Source organism: Zootoca vivipara, chromosome 12 (assembly GCF_965207765.1).
Source record: "Zootoca vivipara chromosome 12, rZooViv2.hap1.1, whole genome shotgun sequence".
Classification (NCBI taxonomy): Eukaryota; Metazoa; Chordata; class Lepidosauria; order Squamata; family Lacertidae; genus Zootoca; species Zootoca vivipara.
In genome coordinates, this window is record NC_142595.1 from 37,391,363 (window position 1) to 37,412,827 (window position 21,465).

The 21,465-nt window shown below is 49.6% G+C and overlaps 1 protein-coding gene across 3 annotated transcripts; it reads right to left on the reverse strand.

Annotated features, from left to right (window-relative positions):
* Positions 1-1,402: 1,402 nt before the first annotated feature.
* Positions 1,403-21,219, reverse strand: DBP (D-box binding PAR bZIP transcription factor). Of its 3 annotated transcripts, none has more exons than XM_035135957.3 (4): positions 19,924-21,219; positions 12,939-13,280; positions 7,022-7,242; positions 1,403-3,227 (listed from the first exon to the last, which is right to left on the reverse strand). In XM_035135957.3, exons 1-4 carry the CDS (start codon positions 20,084-20,086, stop codon positions 3,012-3,014), a joined length of 942 nt encoding a protein of 313 aa, XP_034991848.1. In that variant the 5' UTR covers positions 20,087-21,219; the 3' UTR covers positions 1,403-3,011. The 3 variants fall into 3 exon arrangements, with proteins under 3 accessions (XP_034991848.1, XP_034991849.1, XP_088512294.1); XM_035135958.3 differs by lacking the exon at positions 19,924-21,219 and adding an exon at positions 17,517-18,599; XM_088656168.1 differs by lacking the exons at positions 12,939-13,280; positions 19,924-21,219 and adding an exon at positions 8,911-9,298.
* Positions 21,220-21,465: the final 246 nt, after the last annotated feature.

Below are 21,465 nucleotides of genomic sequence, written 5' to 3' on the forward strand. Positions count from 1 at the left end.
AGGACCAGTGGTCAGGGATGATGGGAACTGTAGTTCAAAAAGAAGCTGGAGACCCAAGTTTGGGAAACCCTGCTCTAGACCAGGCATCCCCAAACTTCGGCCCTCCAGATGTTTTGGACTACAATTCCCATCTTCCCTGACCACTGGTCCTGTTAGCTAGGGATCATAGGAGTTGTAGGCCAAAACACCTGGAGGGCCGCAGTTTGGGGATGCCTGCTCTAGACCCTCTCCACCCACCTCTGTACATGATATAAATGTAATAATAAAATAATACATAAAAAAGAAAATCGGTCTCTCTCCATTTATACACACCAACCTTAAAACAAGGTCTCTTCACAAAGGTTGTTTGCAGAATCAGTTTGGGAACTGAAGGCCCGACGACTCCTACACAGGCAGGCTTGCTCCATCTTGTAAGGCAGGTGTGGGGAAACTTCGGCCCTCCCAAATGGACTACAATGACCATCACCACTGACCAAGCTGGCTAAGGATTATGCGAGCTGGGAGTCCAACGTGAGGACCTAATTAAACATCAGAAGCTGGTGACGGGGCAAGGTGGGCTTTTTAGAGGAAGGGGATGGGCAGCTTGGTGGCAGGGCATCTGCTTGGCCTGCAGCATGGGCCCAGCAACTCTAGGTAAGGCTGGGAATGCCTGGTCCAAAATCCTGGAGAGCTGTTGTCAGTGTAGGCAAGCGGTTCCTAACACTCTCCCCCATGGATCTCTTGAGAATAGCAGAGGCCTCCTTAATGGTTTTATCTGCTTGTTGCAGTGACTGCAATGCCCTGTACTTGATTGATGTGCGGTTTTTAATTGTGTTTCTATTGCCATAAGCAACAGAATTGCGATTAAAAGCAGAGTTGAATATTGAACACAAGGCATGTACCCTCTCCCATCTTCAACCGCAAAGCCACACACCACAGGCCACCTGAATGAAGCTTGCAGACCACTGGTGATTCAACGACCTCTCTGGGGAACGCCTGCTGTAGACAATACGGAGCTGGATGGGCCAGCTCCCGACGTTTCTGTCTCTTTGGCCCCTGCTCTGAATGCTTGAAGCCAAACCTCTTCTGCAAAGTGGGCAGGAATGTGCAAAACAGCACAAGCTGTAGAATTCAGTTGTCTTTGCACAGAATGCTAGTGGGTTTCTCCTCCTCTCGCCCCCTCCCACCCCCACCGCCAATTAACATGGCTGTTTTCCTTTAAGTCTCCTTTTACCTTGTTACAGCAGGACATGAGTAAACGATAGGGAAAAACCGACACCTTTCTGTAAATTGAGTGGACCAAAGAACCCCAGAAATGGCTGAGGCTGATGGGACTTGTAGTGCAGCAACAGGAGGGCACCAGTTTGGTAAAATCTGAGCCGCACAGAGAAATGTTAATGCAAACGACACAAAAGATCTCGGGTTTGGTTCGTTATTTTTTTAAAATCCTGTCTTTCTTTATTCTTAGTTTGCTCATGGTATACAACTGTGTAAACATCCTTTCAAAAATAAAAGCCTTCTGTCAAGTCCGGTGGTTTCACCCCCCAAAGTCTTCAGCAACACTGTTACATGGAAAATTAAAAAGACTAGGAACCTCCCCAAAGGAGATAAAAATACCATATTTCCCCCTCCCCCTTACCCCCCCATTCACTTTCTGTACGAAAGAACCATCCTTTCCCCAATTAAGAAGAACATAGTTTGTAATCTCTCAAGTCTCTCCTGGAGCCTCTATATATACTTTTTGCTTTACAAAAAAAAAAGAGAGAGAAAATTATATATATTTATATATTTATATATATATGTTCATATTTATGGAGGGTCAACCAATGAGGTTCTGTGTTTTTCGTTTTTCTTTTAGCTTCTATACATATGACGTACATCAGACAGTGTTGGACACAAAACATGAGGAAAAGTGTGGTGTGGTGGAAAGGGGAAAAGAACAGAAACCATCACTTGCCTTTTAACTAAAAACAGGTATAATAGTAATAATAATATAATCGTAATCATTAAACTAACAACCCATACACCTGCCCTCTGACACAAAGCCCCTTTTGTCCAATTGTGGGGGGGGGGGGAAATATGAGTGCACAACCCGTTTTTTTTCTTTTTTCTAATTTGGCATTTTGCAGGCAGAAGTCTTGACGTTTACTGGTATCAAAAGGAAGAAAAGAAAACCCCTCCTGTGTCCTCTTTTTCCCCCAGGGTGCCAGGACTCCTCTAAGTTCTCTTTGCAATGGGTGCAGCGGGAGGAGGGCGTAGTGGTTCGATACCTGCTGCGAGATGGGAGCCCAGAACGGCTCGGGGGTGTGTGGGGTGGGTCCACTTTTGTAGCCTTCTCGTGTCCTTCGCCACCAACCCTGACAAAAAGAGTCGACTGGAGAAAAATGAGAAAGGAGTCGAAGAAATTGTGTGCAGAAGAAGAAATGTCCACTGAAAAACGATGCTGTCGGAAGAAAAAAAAAAGGAAGCCCAAGCACACCCTGATTCCTCCTTGGGCCCACTGTGTCACTGAGCCAAATGCCACAACAGGGCAAGCAGAGGTGAGTAGCTGCAGCAATCTGGGGCTGAATTCTGCCGTTTGGAGAGAAAAGTCTGCCAACGAACCAAACTTTAGCATGTACGTGGAGAGAGAGAAAGAGAATGGGTACTGTGTGCACGTGTGTGTTTGTGTGTGTGTGTAATACATCTTCCAGTGTGCTACAGAGCCCTTGTGTGTTCGCGGTGTGTCTCGTGTGCCTACGATGCCCAGTTCAACGTCTCCAAGTCACTGCCCTTTTTCTTGGCGAGGGTCAGCTCAGGCCAAACCCAGGAAGTCTTATCCCTTCTGTCGAGCACCCGGAGCACGGCAGTCCCCGCACGTGGGGAATCGTCCGCCTCGGGACCTTTCCCCTTATTCCAAACATCTGTTGTTTGATTATTTGTTTGCCCGGTTCGGGAAGACGGGGGGGTCAGGGTTGAAAAACCAGGGTGGCCCCACCGCGTCAGAGCGGTGGAGCGGTGGAGAAGAGCGCGGCCGTCTGCTGCCGCGGGCCTTACAAGGTGCCGTGCTGCGATTCGTACTTGGAGAGGATGCTGCGGTAACGGGTCAGTTCCTGGCGGATGTTGGCCACTTCCTGGCGCAGGACGGCGTTCTCCTTCTCCAGGAAGGCTGCCCGGACCGTGATCTGGTTCTCCTTCAGGCGGCGGGCGTCCCGCGAACGTTTGGCTGCCTCGTTGTTCTTGTACCGCCTGTTCCAGTATTTCTCGTCCTAGGTAGGAGAAACAAAACGAAACAGGTCAGTGTAGGCTTGTGAAGAGTCAGCTCTCTTTTGGGAGCCACAAATTGCTGTTTATTATTTTAATAAATCTTCCTTTTCGTTCAGGGAGCTCAAAGCTCTCCACCTCCATCATTCAGCCCAGACACTGAGGTCTAGCTCCAAGGGCCTTCTGGCGGTTCCCCCACTGCGAGAAGTGAAGCTACAGGGAACCAGGCAGAGGACCTTCTCGGTAGTGGCGCCCGCCCTGTGGGTCGCCCTCCCATCAGATGTCAAGGAAATAAACAACTATCTGACTTTTAGAAGACATACAAAGGCAGCTCTGCTTAGGGAAGTTTTTTCATGTTTTTAATATTCTGTTGGAAGTCACCCAGAGTGGCTGGGGAGGCCCGGCCAGATGGGCAGTGTGCAAGTAATAAATTTATTATTATTATTATTATTTATTATTATTATTATTGCATGATTCTCAGGTAATAGTCCACCTGGGCACTGAACAGGGACAGGCCTGCTTAGTTCCGGCAGGGCGGTTGTACTACGTACCTTAATACTGTGTTCTGGACTTATAAGCAAGCAGGGGCAGGAAATCTGCTAACTTTGATGACATGCTTGCAGGCCTTGCATGTTCCTATGCTAAAAGCAAGAGAAAAGAGCAGCAGAGGCATTTCAAGCTGCTTCCGGCTCTTTCTCCTGCATTTCTCCATATGAACCTACCCAGACCCTGTGATCATCCTCTGAGAGGCCCGGAGGGTGGCAACAGGAGAGTGGGCCTTTTCTGCAGTGGCTCCCTGTCTGTGGAATGCTCTCCCCAGGAAGGTTCCGCTAGGGCCTTCATTATACACCTTTGGGCGCCAGGCAAAAACATTCCTCTTCCACCAGGCCTTTTGCTGATTGACATCCAATGCTCTTTTAATTGTGGGGACCATTGAGTTGTTTGGCTTCTCATTTTTATTATGCCTTTTGTGTTTTTTATATTGTAATCTTAGGCTGTGAACTTCCCTGAGATCTACGGATAAAGGGTTGTATACAAATTTAATAAATAATCATAATAATCTGCCACCTACTAGCACCCATTCTACCCCAGCATCTTAGAACTATTTGCATCCCAACTAAGTCTTAGTAAGAACTCTTGAGATTTGGTGCCTGAGGGTACTTTCTTTCCCCTCCCCTTCCATTTTTCCTTTTGTGTTAAACCGAGGACAGGAAATGTCTTCTTTTTTTTAATACTAAAAAAAAAGTTCAATAAGGCACTTGGGGAGGCTTATTGGCTAAAGAGAGAGGTGCAAATGCAATATAGGTCAGGTGTTGGGAACCTCTGCCCCGTCAGATGCAGCTGAACTACAACTCCCCCCCTCCCCAGCCCCAGTAAGCATGACTACTTCTCCCAGTGTGGCGATGTAGCACACAGAGGACCGGGTTCGAATCCACCCACAGCCACAACACTCAGGCCAGCTTCAGTCTCTCGGCAAAGTGCATTTCTGTGCCTCTCTCTATTTCTTTCTTTCTTTGTTTACTCCCGCTTTAGTGCAAAATCCCATAACCATCACTTGCTGGAACTGTTCTAGATCTCTGAAGAGGCTAGCCTCTTTCTGAGCATGTGCTGAGTGGGCTTTCTGAGCCATGTGGGCGATGCTTCTGGGTTTAAGTTTGAGGTCCAGCTGTTGTTTCTCTCCTAGGTTTCCCCCCCCTTAAATAAGGACATCATATCTTTGTATATTGGTGGCCAAACACATCGTTCTGGAATCTCAGTGATAGATGTTCCCCAAAAGAACACATGTGCTTCTTGAAAGAGCACATGCACGGCCATGCATGCGCAAACACACCCTTTCCTGTCATTGCTTGACAAAATGCGTATGGACATGCTACTTGCTTTTGAGACACACAATGCGAGACAATCATCCATGCCCGCCAGCTCAGAAAACAGGTTCGTGCCCAGCAGCGCATTTCCCAGACAGCTTCTCTCTCCCCCATAACATTGTCACCCTGCAGCTGGCATGTGAAAAACCACTAAACCCCGGAGAGAAATTCACTGTCCTAGCCCTGCCACCCAAATCCCTCATGGTGGAAAGCACCCATTTTGGGCAAAAGGCATTACACTGGGGTTTCACACTGTCTGTCTGTCTGTCTGTCTGTCTGTCTGTCTCCTAAAAAGCAGCAGCTGGGACCATGGTGTTGTTGGTTTTTTTATATATATATTATTGCGGTCAATGGTGCTACTCACAGGTGTGTGCTTTCGACAATTCAGCACACCTGAGGTATCTTAACAATTTAAGTAATTAGCAGGGGGAGTTTACCTACTGCACCGAATGCAGCAATGTGATAGGGTAAATTGATTATTTGAAAACTGTTTTTAAGTTAATCAAGTGGGGTAATGTGTACTGTTATAGAATACTGTTAGGGAATGCTGTTGAGGAAAGGTGGTGAGAAGGGGTGTTTTGCAGCTGTTTATTATTTAAAAACAAAGATAAGCAAAGATATTAAGGGCAAGCTTTTATTGCATCGCCCCAGTCACTGCACAAACTCGGTTGGTGCAGATGGCCAACAGGTGCTGGGGGAACAGGGATCTTTCCCCTAGCCTGTTTTCTCATGCCACATTCACGCCATGCGTTTAAAACGCTACTTTATTTCAGAGAATAAAAAAATGCTGTGGTACCACTTTAAACATTCATGGTTCCCCCACCCCACCCCCCAAAAAAGGAATTCTGGGAGCTGTAGTTTGTTGAGGGCGCAGAGAGCTACCAGTATTAGAAGACTCTTATTCCCAGAGTTCCCTGTGAACGGGGACTGATTGATTTAACAATCTCTGGAGATTGCAGCTCTGTGTAGATATAGAGCATGCAGTCGAAAATGGGAGGGTTTGGGCAGCGAGCCTAGCTCTGCCCACTCACGCCAGCGGATTCCACCCAAATCTTGCCAAGCGGCACATGCCACAGTGGGCAGGGTCACAGCTGGTACACTGTAACCTTGGCTATCGGGTATCAGTCGGCAGGAAAGAGCTTAGAAAATGTTAAATAGCAATGCTAAGTAGTTCAAACAAGTAATATAATAACAAATATTAAATTCCCTAAACTTTTCGATCTTACTTAAAACGGCCCAACCTTTTAAAAAGAAAATTAAAAAGCAACCTGTCTCCTGTTGTGACGTTAACGTGCTGCGGAATAACCGCCAGTGGTGAGATATTATGGGAGTTGTAGTTCGACAAGCACTGGAGTGAAACCACACTGGCTGTCCCTGGGCTACAACACTGGGCAAGGAAGAGCCAGGTTCAGGCCTCCACTGAATTCAGTGGGTCAGCCACTTTCTCGCCTTCTAGCCTACCTCACAGGGTTGAGTTGAGGGGGGAGGGGGAAAGAACCAGGAGCGCTGCCTCGAGCACCTTGAAAGAAAGGCGGGGTATTAATTTAATGAGCTGTTAAATTATGACACTGTTTTGTTTTCATTGCTAAGTTTGTTGTTAATTTTTGTTGTGATTTTTTTTGCTGAATTTGGATATAAACGGACAAATTAAAAACCACCACCTGCACCCAAGCTATTTTCTGCTACATTGGGGGATGTAGGGAAGAGATTGTGCACAAAGCAGAGGTCAAGGCTCGGGAACCTGTGGCCCTCCAGATGTTCCTGGCCTCCCAACAGCCACCAGCCAGCAGGACCAATAGTCAGGGTCAGGGATGATGGGAGCTGTAGTCCAATAGCATTTGACGCAACACAGGCTCCCCTGTGCATTTGATATTATCCAGGGAAAATCTCTTAAAATACTATTCTAAGATCAGTGCATTTTGCGCCTCTCTCACCTTCTGATCATCCGGGACCTGTATTTTCCGTGCTTTTTTCATGATGGGCTGTGGCTTGAGCTCCTCCTCGGAGAACCGATGCTTGCGGGGGTCGAAGGTCTCGTGCCCCGGGATGCTCGACAGTGCCAAGTCGGCAGGGTCAGGGTCAAAGTTCATGAGGACCTCCACGCCCTCGGGGTCCACAGGGCTGGGCGTGCTTCGGGACACAGGTGTTACGGGACCTGGAACGGGTGAGGAGGCAGGTGAGTTTCACAAATAAAGAAAACCCGCAAGAAGGCAACAGCACCCACATCAGGCTATCTGCAGGCTGGTCCGCCCCACACTCCCATTGCAACCTCTACGGAGTCCTTTGTACACAAACACACATGCACATCCATATGCTGTATATACATTGCATTATGTACATATCCACCCCCCATTGTTTTCATTTTCTCTGCAGAGTGTTTCAGGAAGAGGGCTGTAGGGCTGTTTGTCTTCCTGAGAAGTGGAACGGTGAATTGGGGACACAGGGCTTCGCTGCTGCTCAGGCAGCTGCAGCTGCACACATGATGGGGATTAGCAACACGCAGAGGGGCTGGAAAATTTCTGAGGATTAAACAGCACTGCAAGCCCGTTTTGGGAACAGCACTATGCAGTATGCGGTGTCCAGCTAGCCACGTGGGCCCCACCGATCTGTTTAAATGCCTAACAGATGGAGGAACGAGGCATATGAGAGAGCGGATCCAGACAACCATTTCACGAGTGACAACCGCTTTGAAAAAGCTCATCATGTGCCACCACTTGGGGAATCTGGTGGCTTGAGTAGACAAATGGGCATCCCTCTAAGCCAGGCACCCCCAAACTTCGGTCCTCCAGATGTTTTGGACTACAATTCCCATCATCCCTGACCACTGGTCCTGTTAACTAGGGATCATAGGAGTTGTGGGCCAAAACATCTGGAGGGCCGCCGTTTGGGGATGCCTGCTCTAAGCCATTTGGGGTTGCTAGGGGCAAAGCAAACAAGTACACAAGAGCGAGCCCAGGGTTTCCCCAACTTGGGTCTCCAGCTGTTTTGGGACTACAATTCCCATCATCCCTGACCCACTAGTTAAGGATGATGGGAACTGTAGTCTAAAAACAGCCAGAAACCCAAGCTGGAGAAACCCTGCTCTAGACCAATAAAAGAATCTTTGCACCTCTCCTCAGAGACCAGGGTCTCCACATCTCCCCTCAACTCAGGTGTCTGCCTACCCATCACCCCCCCCCCATCACTAAGCTCCACCATCTGGATCTCTCGGCTCTCATGCCCCCCACCCTCAGAAAACGTGAGATAAAGAACACCTCCCAAGGTCATCCACCCCCACCTGCCGCCTCAGAAAAGCCAGGAGTCATATGCTCCACCCTCAACTAGATCTGTCTAACTCCTATACACTTAGCACCAGTCTCCCCCCTCCACCCCCAAAAAATACACCCGCAGGGGACCCCACAATCCCCGCTCCCTTTAGGCAACACTAAAACCCCACTTTCCTCAGACAACCTAGTACTCCTGTTCCCATTACTACAGCCCTCTCCTTTTGAAGAAACCCACAATCCTTGTTCCCTCTGCCCCCCTTTGCCTTTTCTCCTCTTGAAGAACCCAAAAGTCCTGTGCCCCTCCCCCAATATTTCTTTCCTTGGAAAACCAAGAAACTCCAGAGCCCAACGCTCCATCCACTAGGCGCCACACACGCACCCCAGAAAAAACGGGTTTGGACATCCCTGAAACACCCTGGAATCCACACAAACACACACACACACACACACAGTCCTTGAGGGACCCCACAACTCCCCAGAGAGAACCCCCACCCGGGGTCCTACACCCCCACCCCCTGGAACCCCTTCTATATGTGGAAAAACCCGCGAATCCTGACCTCCACTCCCATCTCTCCTTGAAGGAAGCCAGAATCTGATCCCCCTCGCTGGACTCCCACCCCTCCAGGGAGAACCCAGGAGTCCTTCTCCCGCCTCCCCGCAGAACCCAGGCGTCCTCCGTGGCCGCGTCTCCTCCCGGCCCAACCTGCCCTGCCGGGATAGGCGGCCACCCACAGGCACACACCCCCTCCCGCCCCCGCAGCAGCAGCAGCACCCACTTCCTCCTCCTCCTCCTCCCGGGCTGCTGCAGCAGCAGCGAGCAGCAGCAGCGCCGCCTCTCACACCGCATTCCCACGTGCCCGCTGGCCCCGCCCTGCGCCGAGGAAGGGGGCTGCCTGCCAGCTGGCAGCGAGAGGAGCCGAGCCGCGACATGTGTTCGCAGAAGCAGGGCGAGGCACGTGAGCGGGAGCAGGAGGCTCCGTGCAGCAGACACGAGACCGGGCTTCCCAAGCGGGAGCCAGCAGCGCAGGATTTCCGCGCCCAGCAGCAGACACGGGATTCCCCGCAGCCTGCCGCCCCGCCGAGCAAGGAGCGCGTGTGTGCACGCGCGAGCCTTTACCCCCACCCCGGGGGTGGGCATCCAGTACCCCCGGAATTGCTGGAAAGGGGGAGGAGGGAATCCAGAATTCCTGAGTTCTTTTTTTATGTGGGGGGGGGGGAGAGAGGAGAAGATGTATTTGGAATTCTTCTGCGTGTCTAAGGAGGGGGAGGAGGAGGGAGCCTGAGGCTGTTGGTATTCAGGATTGCTAGGAACGAGGAGGAGGAGCGAGCGATCCAGCAAAGTGGGGGGAGGAGAACGGTGTACGTGGGCAAAAGATACTGTCCAGGACTCCTGGGTTCTCATGGGGGAGCTGCAAGGCGCTGAAATCCAGGATCCGTATGTGGGGGGGAGGGGATGTGCAGGCGAGTGTCGGGGACCCCTGGGTTCTCCGAAGGGAAAGGGGGGCATCTAGTGAACTTGGATGGGTGTTGGCGACTCCTGTGGGGAGATGAGGGGGCTATGGGTATTCAGGATTCCTGGGTTCTCTCTAGAACAGAAGGTTGAGGGACCGAAAAATGATTTGGAAGAAAAGAGGGTGCAGCACTATTAGCAGCAGTCTCTATAGGACTCCTGGGTTCCTTGGGCAGGGAGCAGCAGTTGGGGGGGAGTATTGAGTGTCCAGATCAGTGGCAAACACTGTACTTTGTAGAGTAGGGTGGGAGGAAAAAGTTGGGGAGAAATATGGGGACATAGGTGGGAGGCTCTTAATACACTGTAAAGCTTTGTGGTTCAAGGGGGGGGCACCCAAATATACCCAACTTACATCTGTGAAAAACATAATTCCTTTGCATTTTACGTCACCTTTTGCCACCAGCAAAGTCTACGCTGCCCACTGCTAGCTCGAGGAGGTACCATTGCGACTACCTTCTGGAGTGCTCACTGGGGCCACGAGGGCACCAATCCCAAGCGCCCCGCTGTACTTCACTAAGGATGGCGTCAAAGTCGTCCCACTACCTTGTTTTCCCGATATTTCTCTCTACAAACCACAAGCGCTAGTCTCCCAACTCTGCGTTTCAAAAAAACCCCAAACATCTCATGATATCCACCCTCCTCTCTTGCAATTTCCCAAATCACACCCAAAACCACAACTGTAAGTGAAAGCAGGAAAGGGACAATAGGTATTAAATGGTAGCAGGTAACTTTCAGAGCGCTGTCTATTTTATTCTCAGGCTTAAACCCACATTAGCCTGCCCTCCCCACCGAGATCCAATGCACACATTGGAGGCATAAATCTGAACAATATCAGTAATTACTGCTCAAAGGGACAGTTTGAAAATAATAGTATTTCAGCTTCAGGGAAAGCATCCAGTATTTTCAAGAAGTGGAAAAGTTAGTTTTAGGACCACTTGGCAACTTTAGGTGGGGAGCCCCCTCTCGAAATGAAAACACAATTCCCACCCAACCATCTCACAAAGTCCAAGTTTCTAAAACACATGAGATGTTAACGTTGACACATGAAATAATGAAAGTAACCAGGTGTTGCAGATGTTGCTGAACTACAACTCCGATCATGACTGGCTGTGCTTGCTGGGCCTGGTGGGAGTTGTAGTTCAGCAATGTCTGGAGGGCCAAAGACTCCCCACACCTTATTTAAACACAAGCATTAAATAGCAAATTACCTGTAAAGGTAAAGGACCCCTGACAATTAAGTCCAGTCGTGAACGACTCTGGGGTTGTGGCGCTCATCTCGCTTTACTGGCCGAGGGAGCCGGCGTTTGTCCGCAGACAAGTTTTCCCGGGTCATGTGGCCAGCATGACTAAGCCGCTTCTGGTAAACCAGAACAGCACACAGAAACACCGTTTACCTTCCCGCCAGAGCAGTACCTATTTATCTACTTGCACTTTGATGTGCTTTCGAACTGCTAGGTTGGCAGGAGCTGGGACCGAGCAACAGGAGCTCACCCCGTCGCGGGGATTCGAACCGATTACCTTCTGACCGGCAAGCCCAAGGCTCAGTGGTTTACATCACAGTGCCACCCGCATCCCTATAACTCTCTTATAAATAGTATAAAATTGCACCCCAAAGTTTTCTCTTTAATATCCTAGCCTACCCATGAAGCTCTCATCCAAGGCAACCAACTAGGCCCACACCTGCATAGCTTCAGAACTGCTGCAACCTTCCTTCTGCACTCTCCGCAACAAAAAATGCATAAAGGACCCTACTGAAATTCTTAATACTTGTGATCGAAACTGGGTAAAAACCATCTGATCTACTTCTGCAAACTAGGTAGGGACTAAACATGGACCTTTCCCTCCTAAATCCAAACAGAGCAAAATTTGCTTTTATTTTCTGCAATGGTGTGTTTGTGTGTTAAACATCTGCTGCAAACACAATTATTTAACCAAATTTTAATGGGGGCATCAGACAATTTGGGGGGGGGGGGACGACTAGGAAGGAGAGGGAAATGCAATTCTTGCAGCAGCCAGGAGGGGGCCACTGGTATTACCACTGCAACCCAGAGAGGCTGGGATTGAAAAACTATTTGCAATCAGGGAGGAGATTAGAAACTCAATTTTCTCTTCAACCAGGGAGGGAACATGAAACTGCCCTCCCAAACAGGGAGGGCTCTAGAAACTGCTCACTCCTCCTATCCAAAGTTGTGCTCAGAGGTACCCCCACAAACACACTTAAAAAATATCAAAACTCACCAAGAAACTTGCACAGGTACAAACTTCTGAAGAAGTGTGCATGCACACGAAAGCTCATACCAAAATAAAAACTTAGTTGGTCTTTAAGGTGCCACTGAAGGAATTTTTTTATTTTACTTCGACCCAGACCAACACGGCTACCTACCTGTAACCAAAAAATATCCAAATATGCAGGCTAAATTTTGCACTTGGAGTAAACACTGCATGCTTTGCATAATATATTCCAAAGCATAACACAATAACTACTTTTGTTAGACAAACAGAAGGAGAGACTGGTGCATGTAGCCTGGAAACAGGTAGCAGAGGAGGTGGGAAGGACAAGAAAAAGGCCGGAATTGAACACGCATTTCTCTCCTGCCTCCCCACTCAAAATCTCAGCCTCCCAAGTCTGCTTTTCATTTTAACACTCCCCACCCCCTCAAAAGGCAGGGCTTTGCTCCATGCACTTCTGTGTAACATGTAGTTTGTCCTTGACCTTGAAGTGAAAGGGATACTACAATATAACCCTTGTTCCACAGCAGCCACTATTAGCCTGTAAAAACACCTTTTAGCCTTGAAACCAAGAGCTATTTCAGAGTCAACTGCGTGCAGCGTGTCTTCTGAATGGGAGCTGCAGTTCCCATCACGACTCTCTTTGCAAATGTACAGCTAAAACTTAATAGGTGTGCAGCTCAGAAACACAGGGAGCTTGGAGCGTAAACAAAGTTATATGTAAAAAGGGGAGGGGGAGTTGATATTCTCACAGCTCCTTCCAAGGGGAGGGACGACAAATGCCAGCAACCACTTCCGACTCCCATTTCCCCACCAACCTCACACCCAAAGTACAGCACAGTTTACCTGTTTGGCTGCTGCTGCCGTGGTGGTCGTAATCGCTACCCACTAGGCCTTCGCCAGACGAGGAGCAGATGGAAGATGACGACGCACAAGAGGCCGGGCGGCTAAGGTCCACCACCACCCCACTGGAAGGCGAGGCAGTGGGTTGGCTGCCCGGCGAGAAGGGCTGGTGAGCTGGGCTCGGGGGCAGCCCGTTTTCCAGCAAAAACTCGTCCAAGTCAACATATTCAATCTCGTTGTAGGGCAGCGTGCGTTCCCACAAAAGGGAGCCCAGGTAGGCGCAGTGCCCAGGCCGCGAAATGCTCAGGTCGTCCTCCATTTTGCGTTCCTTGTCTTTGATGACACCTGCAGAGGGGCAGAAAAAGGGGGCAGGAGGAGAAGTTCGGGTTAAGGAAGAAGGCTTATGGGATGAGAAGCGTCTAGGGGCAGAAACCTAGAGGCCGGAAGCCAAGAAAGCAGAAATCTACGAGTCTCTGTGTGCATGTTTTCCACAGCACAGGGCCAGCGGAATAAAGGAAAACGATTGATGTTACACTGTTGACATAGAAGTGGACTGGGGATAATCATTCTGAAGTCGTAATTCCCATAACTTTGCAATTCTAAGGGTTTTGCAAAGTGAACAGCAATAGATTCCAGTGCACAAGAGAGAGGGAGAGGTCAGCAAGACTTCATGTTTATGTGCATAGCTCACTTGGAATACAACACCCAGCACTGCTGGCGTGGGGAGCTTCATGCGTCCCTGGGCACGCACACGGGTGCAAAGTGCAAAAGGCCAGAGTGTTGAGGCAGTTGCTTCTAGTCTCTGGGCTTGGCCACTCTCTGAAACCAGACAGCCCCAGGCAACCCAGGACAGAGTAAGAGGGTCCTTGCCATCTGCCTCTCCCAAGCAATCGGGTATCCCAACATCTATCTAGTTGCACATGGCTTTGCATTGCATTTGGCACTTGAGCGGGGGGGGGGGGTATCTCTCGCAGAGCTGTAATTCCCAGCACCCTTCAATCACAGCTCCCAGGATTCTTTGGGAGAAGTCATATGCCTTACATGTGTGGTGGGTGGGTGTTCCTGCACGGGGCTCCCATGTGTGTTTATCTCTTCCTTACATTCTTACAGCCCAAGGGCCCAAAGCAGATAAAAAACAGTTCTGCTCAAATATAAACTCTGCACGGTCCTTCTCTACGGGCACAGGCAGGCTGTGCAGGTGGGTGGGTAAATAAAAAGGACAGGCTGCCAATAAGAGGGCCAGATGGCTGGGAGAGATGCCGTGTTGATGGGTTGCTGCAGCATGCGACGGTCGGCATCTCGTGAGCCGCGGATGCTGCCGAAACCTGCCCGGGCCCTATCCCTATCTCTCCAGCCCTAGAGGCCTGCATGCCGTTCACCAGCAAAAAAAAACGTGAGCGCTTGCCTCACCCCAGATGACCCCATGCTCAGCCACGCTTGATTGGCCTCTCGGCTCTCCTGCGCCCTCGGAGCTCTTTCAGCCCATCTGCCTGCCTGAATCCCTCCAGCTCTCTCGTCTTTGGCCTAGGTGGGGCGGCAGCAGCAGCAGCAGCAGCAGCAGCCACCGCCGGGGGACCCTGGTGTGTGCATTAGTGTGGGGAGGGAGCATTTGGTGCTGTTTGGGGGGCGGATCTGACTGGCACCTTCTGTGCTGGCATTGAGAAGGTGCAGCCAGCCACGCCAGGAGATGCTGCAAGGACCCCAGTTGCTAGAGCTCCCCTTATTCTAAGCTCACTAGGTTGTGCTCCCAAACCAAAGGACCCAGGAGTTCGGGGTCATATCATTAGATTCGCTCCCCCATAGTGCTCAGATTGCAGAAAAAGTCCAGCCTCTTTTGCAATATCAATATTATTATTATTATTATTATTATTATTTTGTTATTGTTATTACAACAACTATTATTATCATTATTTTATTTGTACCCTGCCCATCTGACTGGGTTGCCTGAGCCACTCTGGGTGCCTTCCAAGAAATGTAAAAGCAAAATAAAGCATCAAATCTTATAGAAGATTGGGGAAGAGGGAGATTTAGCTAAGGTTGGGAGTGAGCGGGCAGGAATCATGGGACAGGCTTGCAGAATTCCTTTTGTCCCACAATTCCAGAGGTCTTTGTTCCAGCGGGTTGCCTCCATTCTTTAACCAAGGTCACCCTCTTTCCTTGCACTTGGGAAGCACCCATTGCCACCTTCACCCCCTCCACCCCTCACTAGGTCTCTGAAGGCTTGAGGGCTCTTATGGTTTACAGGCCGGGATTCTCTTGAAGACGCCCCACCCCCCTGCACGAGGCTCAGGCAGGCTTGGGAGTGGCACGCCATACCTGAGTCCTGACTCTGCCCGGACACGTGGGAGAGAAGTCAGGGCCCAGCTGACACCTCCTGCCGTGACACCAGCCTGGCACCCCGAAACTGGGCGAGTCACCCGCAACGCCCCACAGATCAAGCGAAGCCTGTGCGTGGCTGCCTACAGTGCAGCTCCCCAAGCCTGAGCCGCTGATCCACTCCAAATCCACCCCAGACAACCCTCTTCCAATGAACCCCACCCCCACAAACAACTATCACCAAAGAGTCGGAGCGACTCAGGCGATAGGCTATCCAAGATTCAGGTTCAAATCCTGGCTCAGCCATTGGAGTCACCGGGGCAGCCTTGGGCAAGTTCTTAATCCTCAGTTATCCTCATCTGTAAAATGGGAATATTATTAACTAGCTTGTCAGGCCTATTGCAAAGATAAAGGAAGTAGTGGAGGAGGGGGAGATATTATTCATGAGGATCGTGAGTTGCAAGGAGCATGACACAGGCAGAAATACAATGGTTGAAATAATACAGTACAATAAAACATGCAGAACAATGTAGTAAATGAATTGAACTGTAAGCATTTTGTCACCGCTCTTAACTTTGCCCCTCAGTTGTATTTGTATTAGCTTCACAACCTTGGTCCAAAGTACCCCTCACCACTTCTTAGTACTGCCCTCCCCTCCCCTCCCCCCGCCCGTAATATCTGAATGCCCTCCTCCCGCCACAGTCAATATTATCCAAATGATATGAAGCTATATTTGGAGTTATGAGTCAAATATTCAAAGTCTGGGTCCATTTATTTATGTATGTATTTATTGAATTTATATCCCACCCTTCCTCTCCAAGGAGTCCAGGATGGCAAAACAAGATAAAGTTTTTTAAAAATCCGAAACAGATAAAAGCATTCCAAAATATGATTACAATCAAAAACATATAAAATCAGTTACAGGTAGGTAGCCATGTTGGTCTGCCATAGTCAAAACAAAATATATAAAAATATCCTTCCAGTAGTAACTAAGTTTGTTATTGGTATGAGCTTTCATGTGCATGCACACTGCTTGTCTCTAAGGTGCTACTGGAAGGAATTTTTTATTTTATATAAAATCAGTTTAGGGACCAATCAAAGAGACTACCAAAGCTCAAGCCTCAGTTTTCCTCAACTGTGAAATGGGAACAACAAAACTCAGCTTTGTGGAGGCTGTTGTGAAGAGGAAAGCCATCTGCAAGTTGCAGAACACACCAGGAATAATAAAATGAAATTGCATCTCTATCAGTCTGTGGCCAGTGGCATGTTTACTCAGGTGTAAAGCCAATGGGATTTTATAACCAGTAGCAAGAAAGACAGTCACGGGAATAGAAATAAACACGAACTAAATAAAAAACCGTGAAATTCCCTGAAACGAGAAGTAATTGACCATAATATTATAGTCGATTACTTCTCGTTTCAGGGAATTTCAGTTTGTTTGTTTTTTTAGTTTGTGTTTAATGTGATTTTATAAAGCTTACTTCCATGTATAACCAACCAAGGGTCCCCTGACACATAAAAGGATAAGACATTTATTGTGCCCATAAGCTTTTGCAGAGCAGAGTCCTTTCCTGTGTATCCAATGAAACTGATACCCACAATAAACTTTTTAAAAGGTGCCACAGACTACTAACCCTTCTGGAAATGAATTGCTTCCAAGTAAAACGTGCTCAGGATCGAGCCGCCCAAAGCATTGGAGCGTGGTCATTAACAACAACAACAAGCTCAAAGTAACCGGGGTCAGGCGAGTTTCTCAATGGCTGGAGCCAGCAGGAGTCTATTCAAGCAGGACATCAGTTTACTTTCTGTTCCGAAGAGGAATGATTGACATTCAGCTCTAGGAGGGGAAGCAAAACTCGGCCCTTCTTTTTTGGGGGGGGCAAACCTACAACAACAACAACAACTGGGGTGGCCAAGACTAGTCAGCACCCAAACAAATCTGGCAGAGAGTGAGTGCCTGTGCACAAACACGTTTGTTTATGTGTGTGTGTACAGCAAATGGCACCCTTGCAGGACGGGTGGCAGGGTGTCCAAGATGCAAGACTCCCCCCCACCCCCAAAAGATATATGCACTCTGCCGATCTTAATGACGGGCACCTTCCTGTCAATATAATCAAACTTAAATAATAATAAAAACTGAAGCAAGTCTCTGCAGTCCGAGATGCCCACCTGCTCTGCCTGAATTCACAGGAGCCCACCCCGGCCGGAGGGTGCCAATCACCCCCCCCCCAAGCGCGCGCAAAAAGTGCCCGCAAAGATACCCACCGTCCGTGTCGGTGTGTCCGCCTCCCATCTTGTCCGCCGGCCAGAGCTCAAATGCCAGCTTGTAGGTGGCAGCTTGCTTCCTCGCCACCCTTGTGTGCCTCCCTCTTCCCCTCTCCCTCCGTGGGGCGTTGACCCCGGGTGGCACCCTGGGTGCCCCTGCGATGTCCTAGCCGCCGCCTCCTCCCGCCTTGCCCTTCGCTGCCCGCTCGCTCGTGCGAAAAAGTCTTGCGAGAGTGTTTCCCGGGGCGAAGCGCCACAGCAGCGCCCGCGCGCACGTTTTGCTCCCTCCTGCTGCGTCCCGTGGCCAGGCTGTGTGCAGCTTTAAGGGATTTACTGCTGCCAGCCAGCAGATGCAAGAGTGTGTGTGTGTTTGGGTGAGTGTGTGTACGCGCACGGGAGGTTGTGCGCATGTCCAGAGACACCGCTTGGTGGATCACCCTGGAAAACCCTGACGAGTTGGCACCTCTCCAGCAGCAGCAGCAGCAGCGAGAGAACCCAGGCGTCCGGGCTCCCCAAACCTCCCCCTCCCCTCCCGATCATCGGAATCCAGGACGCACGCAGCCTTCGCACTCGGCACCGCATTCCCCGACAGAACCCAGGAGTCCTGGGCAGCTTGCATCTCTGTCCTCCCCCCCCCCCTTTCCAACCGCTTCCACTCCCAGAAAACCTGACAGGCCCTATCCGTCCCCTCCTCAGCCCGCTCTCTTTGTCATTGTTTTGCTTAGAATAGGATCTATCAAAACCGGCCGCCCATCTTGCCAAACACCCAAGGGGCAGAAAAGCAATCAGGGATGAAATGCACACGCACCGCAACGGTAGGGGCAATTGAATCACAGAATTGTAAAGTTGGAAGGGGTCCTAAGGGTCATCTAGCCCAACCCCCTGCACATAGCTGCCAAGTTATCCCTTTTTTTAAGGGATTTTCCCTTATGCTGAATAGGCTTCCTCACGAGAAAAGGGAAAACTTGGCAGCTATGCCCCTGCAATGCAATATTCTTTTGCCCAACAATGAGGCTTGAACCCACAACCCTTGGATCATGAGTCTCATGCTCTACCGACTGAGCTATCCCACCTATAGAAGTCCCTGGCCTCATATATCTAGGAGTCCTGGCCCCCAAACTTGTCTTGCCCCTAATGCCCCTCCTCCTTTCCCATACGTGCCAGGAGTTCAGGCTCCCTGGCTGCTCCTCAATCTTGCTCCACCAAAGGCATTTACTTCCTTTCTCCAGAAAGCCTAGGTCCCAGGCCCTTCCTGCAATAACTATATTTCGACCTCCTTCCAGATCTTCCGTGGCATCCCATCCAGAAGTAAACATGGGTCTGTCCCCATGCATATGTGGGGCCTACATGAACCCATTGCATGGGGTCTTCCCAATTTAGAATGAATGCATTTTGATTGGAACTCACAACCCAGGAAAGGAGCATTTCATGGATGGAAATAATTAACAATGCAGCATTAAAAGCAAACACAGTTCACCCCACCCCCATCGAGATGGAAAAGCCCAAAATTGAACACTCAGGCTCTGAAGGCCATCTGGATAGAAGGGGAGGGAGGACAAGAGTATATAAATATCACAGCATATCATTAATAGGAAGGACATCCCTTTCCAGAGGCCCTGAGTCTGAGCAGGTCTTTGCCACTCACAGATTTTGTTACGGTTTTTTTTTTTAAAGGGAATGAATGGCTCAATTTTTTTATATATGAGCACTGGACAAGTGTGTGCTGGGTGGGTCCTATAGACAGGTATAAGGCAGGTGGATGGTGTGAAAAGCCAGGTGAACAAGGAGGCAGCTATAAAGGGGGCGATTATAGGTTGAGAGATAAACTATGGGGTGGAGAGATAGATGGGGTGGCAGGTGGAGGGACATTTATAGGATGTATTTACAGACTGAGCAGACCAAAGCTTATGTGCCAATAATTCTGCTCGTCTTTAGACTGCCACAAAACTCTTTTTTCCATTGAAAGCAGACATTTATGAAATGAATTGGCACAGAAACGACAGAGAGGCCTGGACTAATATTATGGGATGCATGGGAGATGTATGAAGTAGAAGGATGGCCTCTACGGTAGCCCACGGGAGACATGATTGGCTAGGCAGACTCGTATGCAAATATGCAAATCCTGCCTCTGTCAAGGATGACAGCCCTGCCTCAGTAGCTTCCCTATCTGTGAAATGGGAATAAGAGTGACCCAGCCGTTTCAAGGGCAAACTCTAGGGAAGATTCTGCAGTGCCCTAAAGATTAATACAAAAAACAACACCAGCAGCAAGAAAAGGGATGGATGTATAGAGGAAATACGGAGCTAAGTACATGAATATCTACACTTAGGGAGAGATGGACAGGCAGGCAAAGGAGGAACCGGGTGGATGAAAGACTGCAAGGGAGGATCGAAGGGGTATCACTCACATGAGCCCAGGTCCTTGGCCCCTCGGCGGTCGGGACTTTTGACCGGTCCCTGAAGGAGGCTCTTGAGACTGACCATCGCGGAGCTCGGGGTGGCTAGTCCCAAAGGAGGAGAGGCGAGCATTGGGCTAGGAGCCGGGCTACTTTGTGTGGCTGGGCGGGCCATAGCGAAAGCGGCAGCAACAGCAACACGAAGATCCAGGAGGTGCCCACCGCTGAAAATTGCTTTTTTCGCCCTTCTATGGTGTCAAGCAAGGGACAACGAATAAAAACAAAATGGTCCTTGTGGAAAACAGCAGCAGATACCCCCGAGGGAGATTCACCGATTAGATGCTCGACTGGAAAAGGAAGTTGAGGTGTAGGTTTGGGGGTGCGATTTTTTATTTTAAAGGAGGCGGCTGTCTTCTCTCTCTCCTGCCACCAGCCTGGAAACAAGCCTCCGGAGGGGCAGGCGATGGCCCCCACCTTGCCTCACTCCGATCCAAAATTAGCAGCCAACAGGCTCTGAAAATCTCCACAAAAGATGAGCAAAGAAAAGAAATATATATATATATTTGCGATGAAGTTATTGGAAAATGTGGAGCGGGGTGGAGTAAAGAGTTCCTGAGATCCAACGAGATTTCCCTAGGGAACGGGAGGGTTGTATTTCCAATCTTGCTAGAACAAAATTATTTCCCCTAGAATTAAAAGTCACCAGCTTTCGGAGAGCTTAAGCAGATTTAAGGCGCCAAAGGAAAACGGAAAAGTCAGCAAATCCAAAATGTCCAGTCGATCCCTTTTCTAAGGATCTCGCAGTTGCAGCAGCAGCGGCAGCGGCGGGTGATCTCCGCTGCTTTTTCTTCCAGTCAGATCCTAAATAGGCTGGAAAAGGGATGCCCGTGATGATCTATAAATGGGGAGGGGAGACCCCGTCTTCTCCGCAGGCAATGAGGGAATCCGAGTGTAGGGGAACCTCTTCGCACCTTCCTTTTATTATTAATCAGTATTATTATTATTATAAAAATAAAGGGAAACCGAAAGCAGATCCTGCCGCTTTCCAGAATCCTTCGCCTCGGCTTTCCCCCAAATGCGAATCTACAACCAATTTTTTTTTAATTAAAAAAAATTACAAATAAATAAAAATTGCTCCAGTTACTTTCCTCTAAGCACTTTGCAACTGTCTTGGGTCTTTCCCCCCTCCTTTTGCAACATTCGAAGTGGGAGGAGCCGCGAGGGCCCAATGGGCGGAGCTAAGAGCGACCTTCTCTTCCAATCGGCAGCCCAAGAGCCCGAGATTTGCAAACACAGCTCCCCCGTCCCGCGCCCTTCCCGTTCTGTCATGTGCGCCTGCCATGGGGCAGGTGGGGCTCTGACCTAGATTTGGCCAATAGCAGAGCAGCAGATGGGAGGAGCCTGACCCAGTTTTGGCCAATGGCGAGGCGGCGGGAGGGGGAACAGGAGACTGCTCGGGATTGGGAACACGTGAGCAGGCACGTGTTGCTGGTGTTTTGATGAGGGAGCGGAGCAGAGAGAAAGTTGGGTCTTAAAGGGGCAGCGAGGAGGACA

What these genes read in the sequence shown, in the direction of transcription:
- DBP (XM_035135957.3), bottom strand. Translation starts at nt 20,086, where the DNA reads ATGGCCCGCCCAGCCACACAAAGTAGCCCGGCTCCTAGCCCAATGCTC. An exon ending in GGCCAAGGACCTGGGCTCAT is followed by an intron (nt 13,281 to 19,923) that starts GTGAGTGATACC and finishes GCCCCTCTGCAG; the next exon opens with GTGTCATCAAAGACAAGGAA. An exon ending in CGGCAGCAGCAGCCAAACAG is followed by an intron (nt 7,243 to 12,938) that starts GTAAACTGTGCT and finishes CACCCGTTCCAG; the next exon opens with GTCCCGTAACACCTGTGTCC.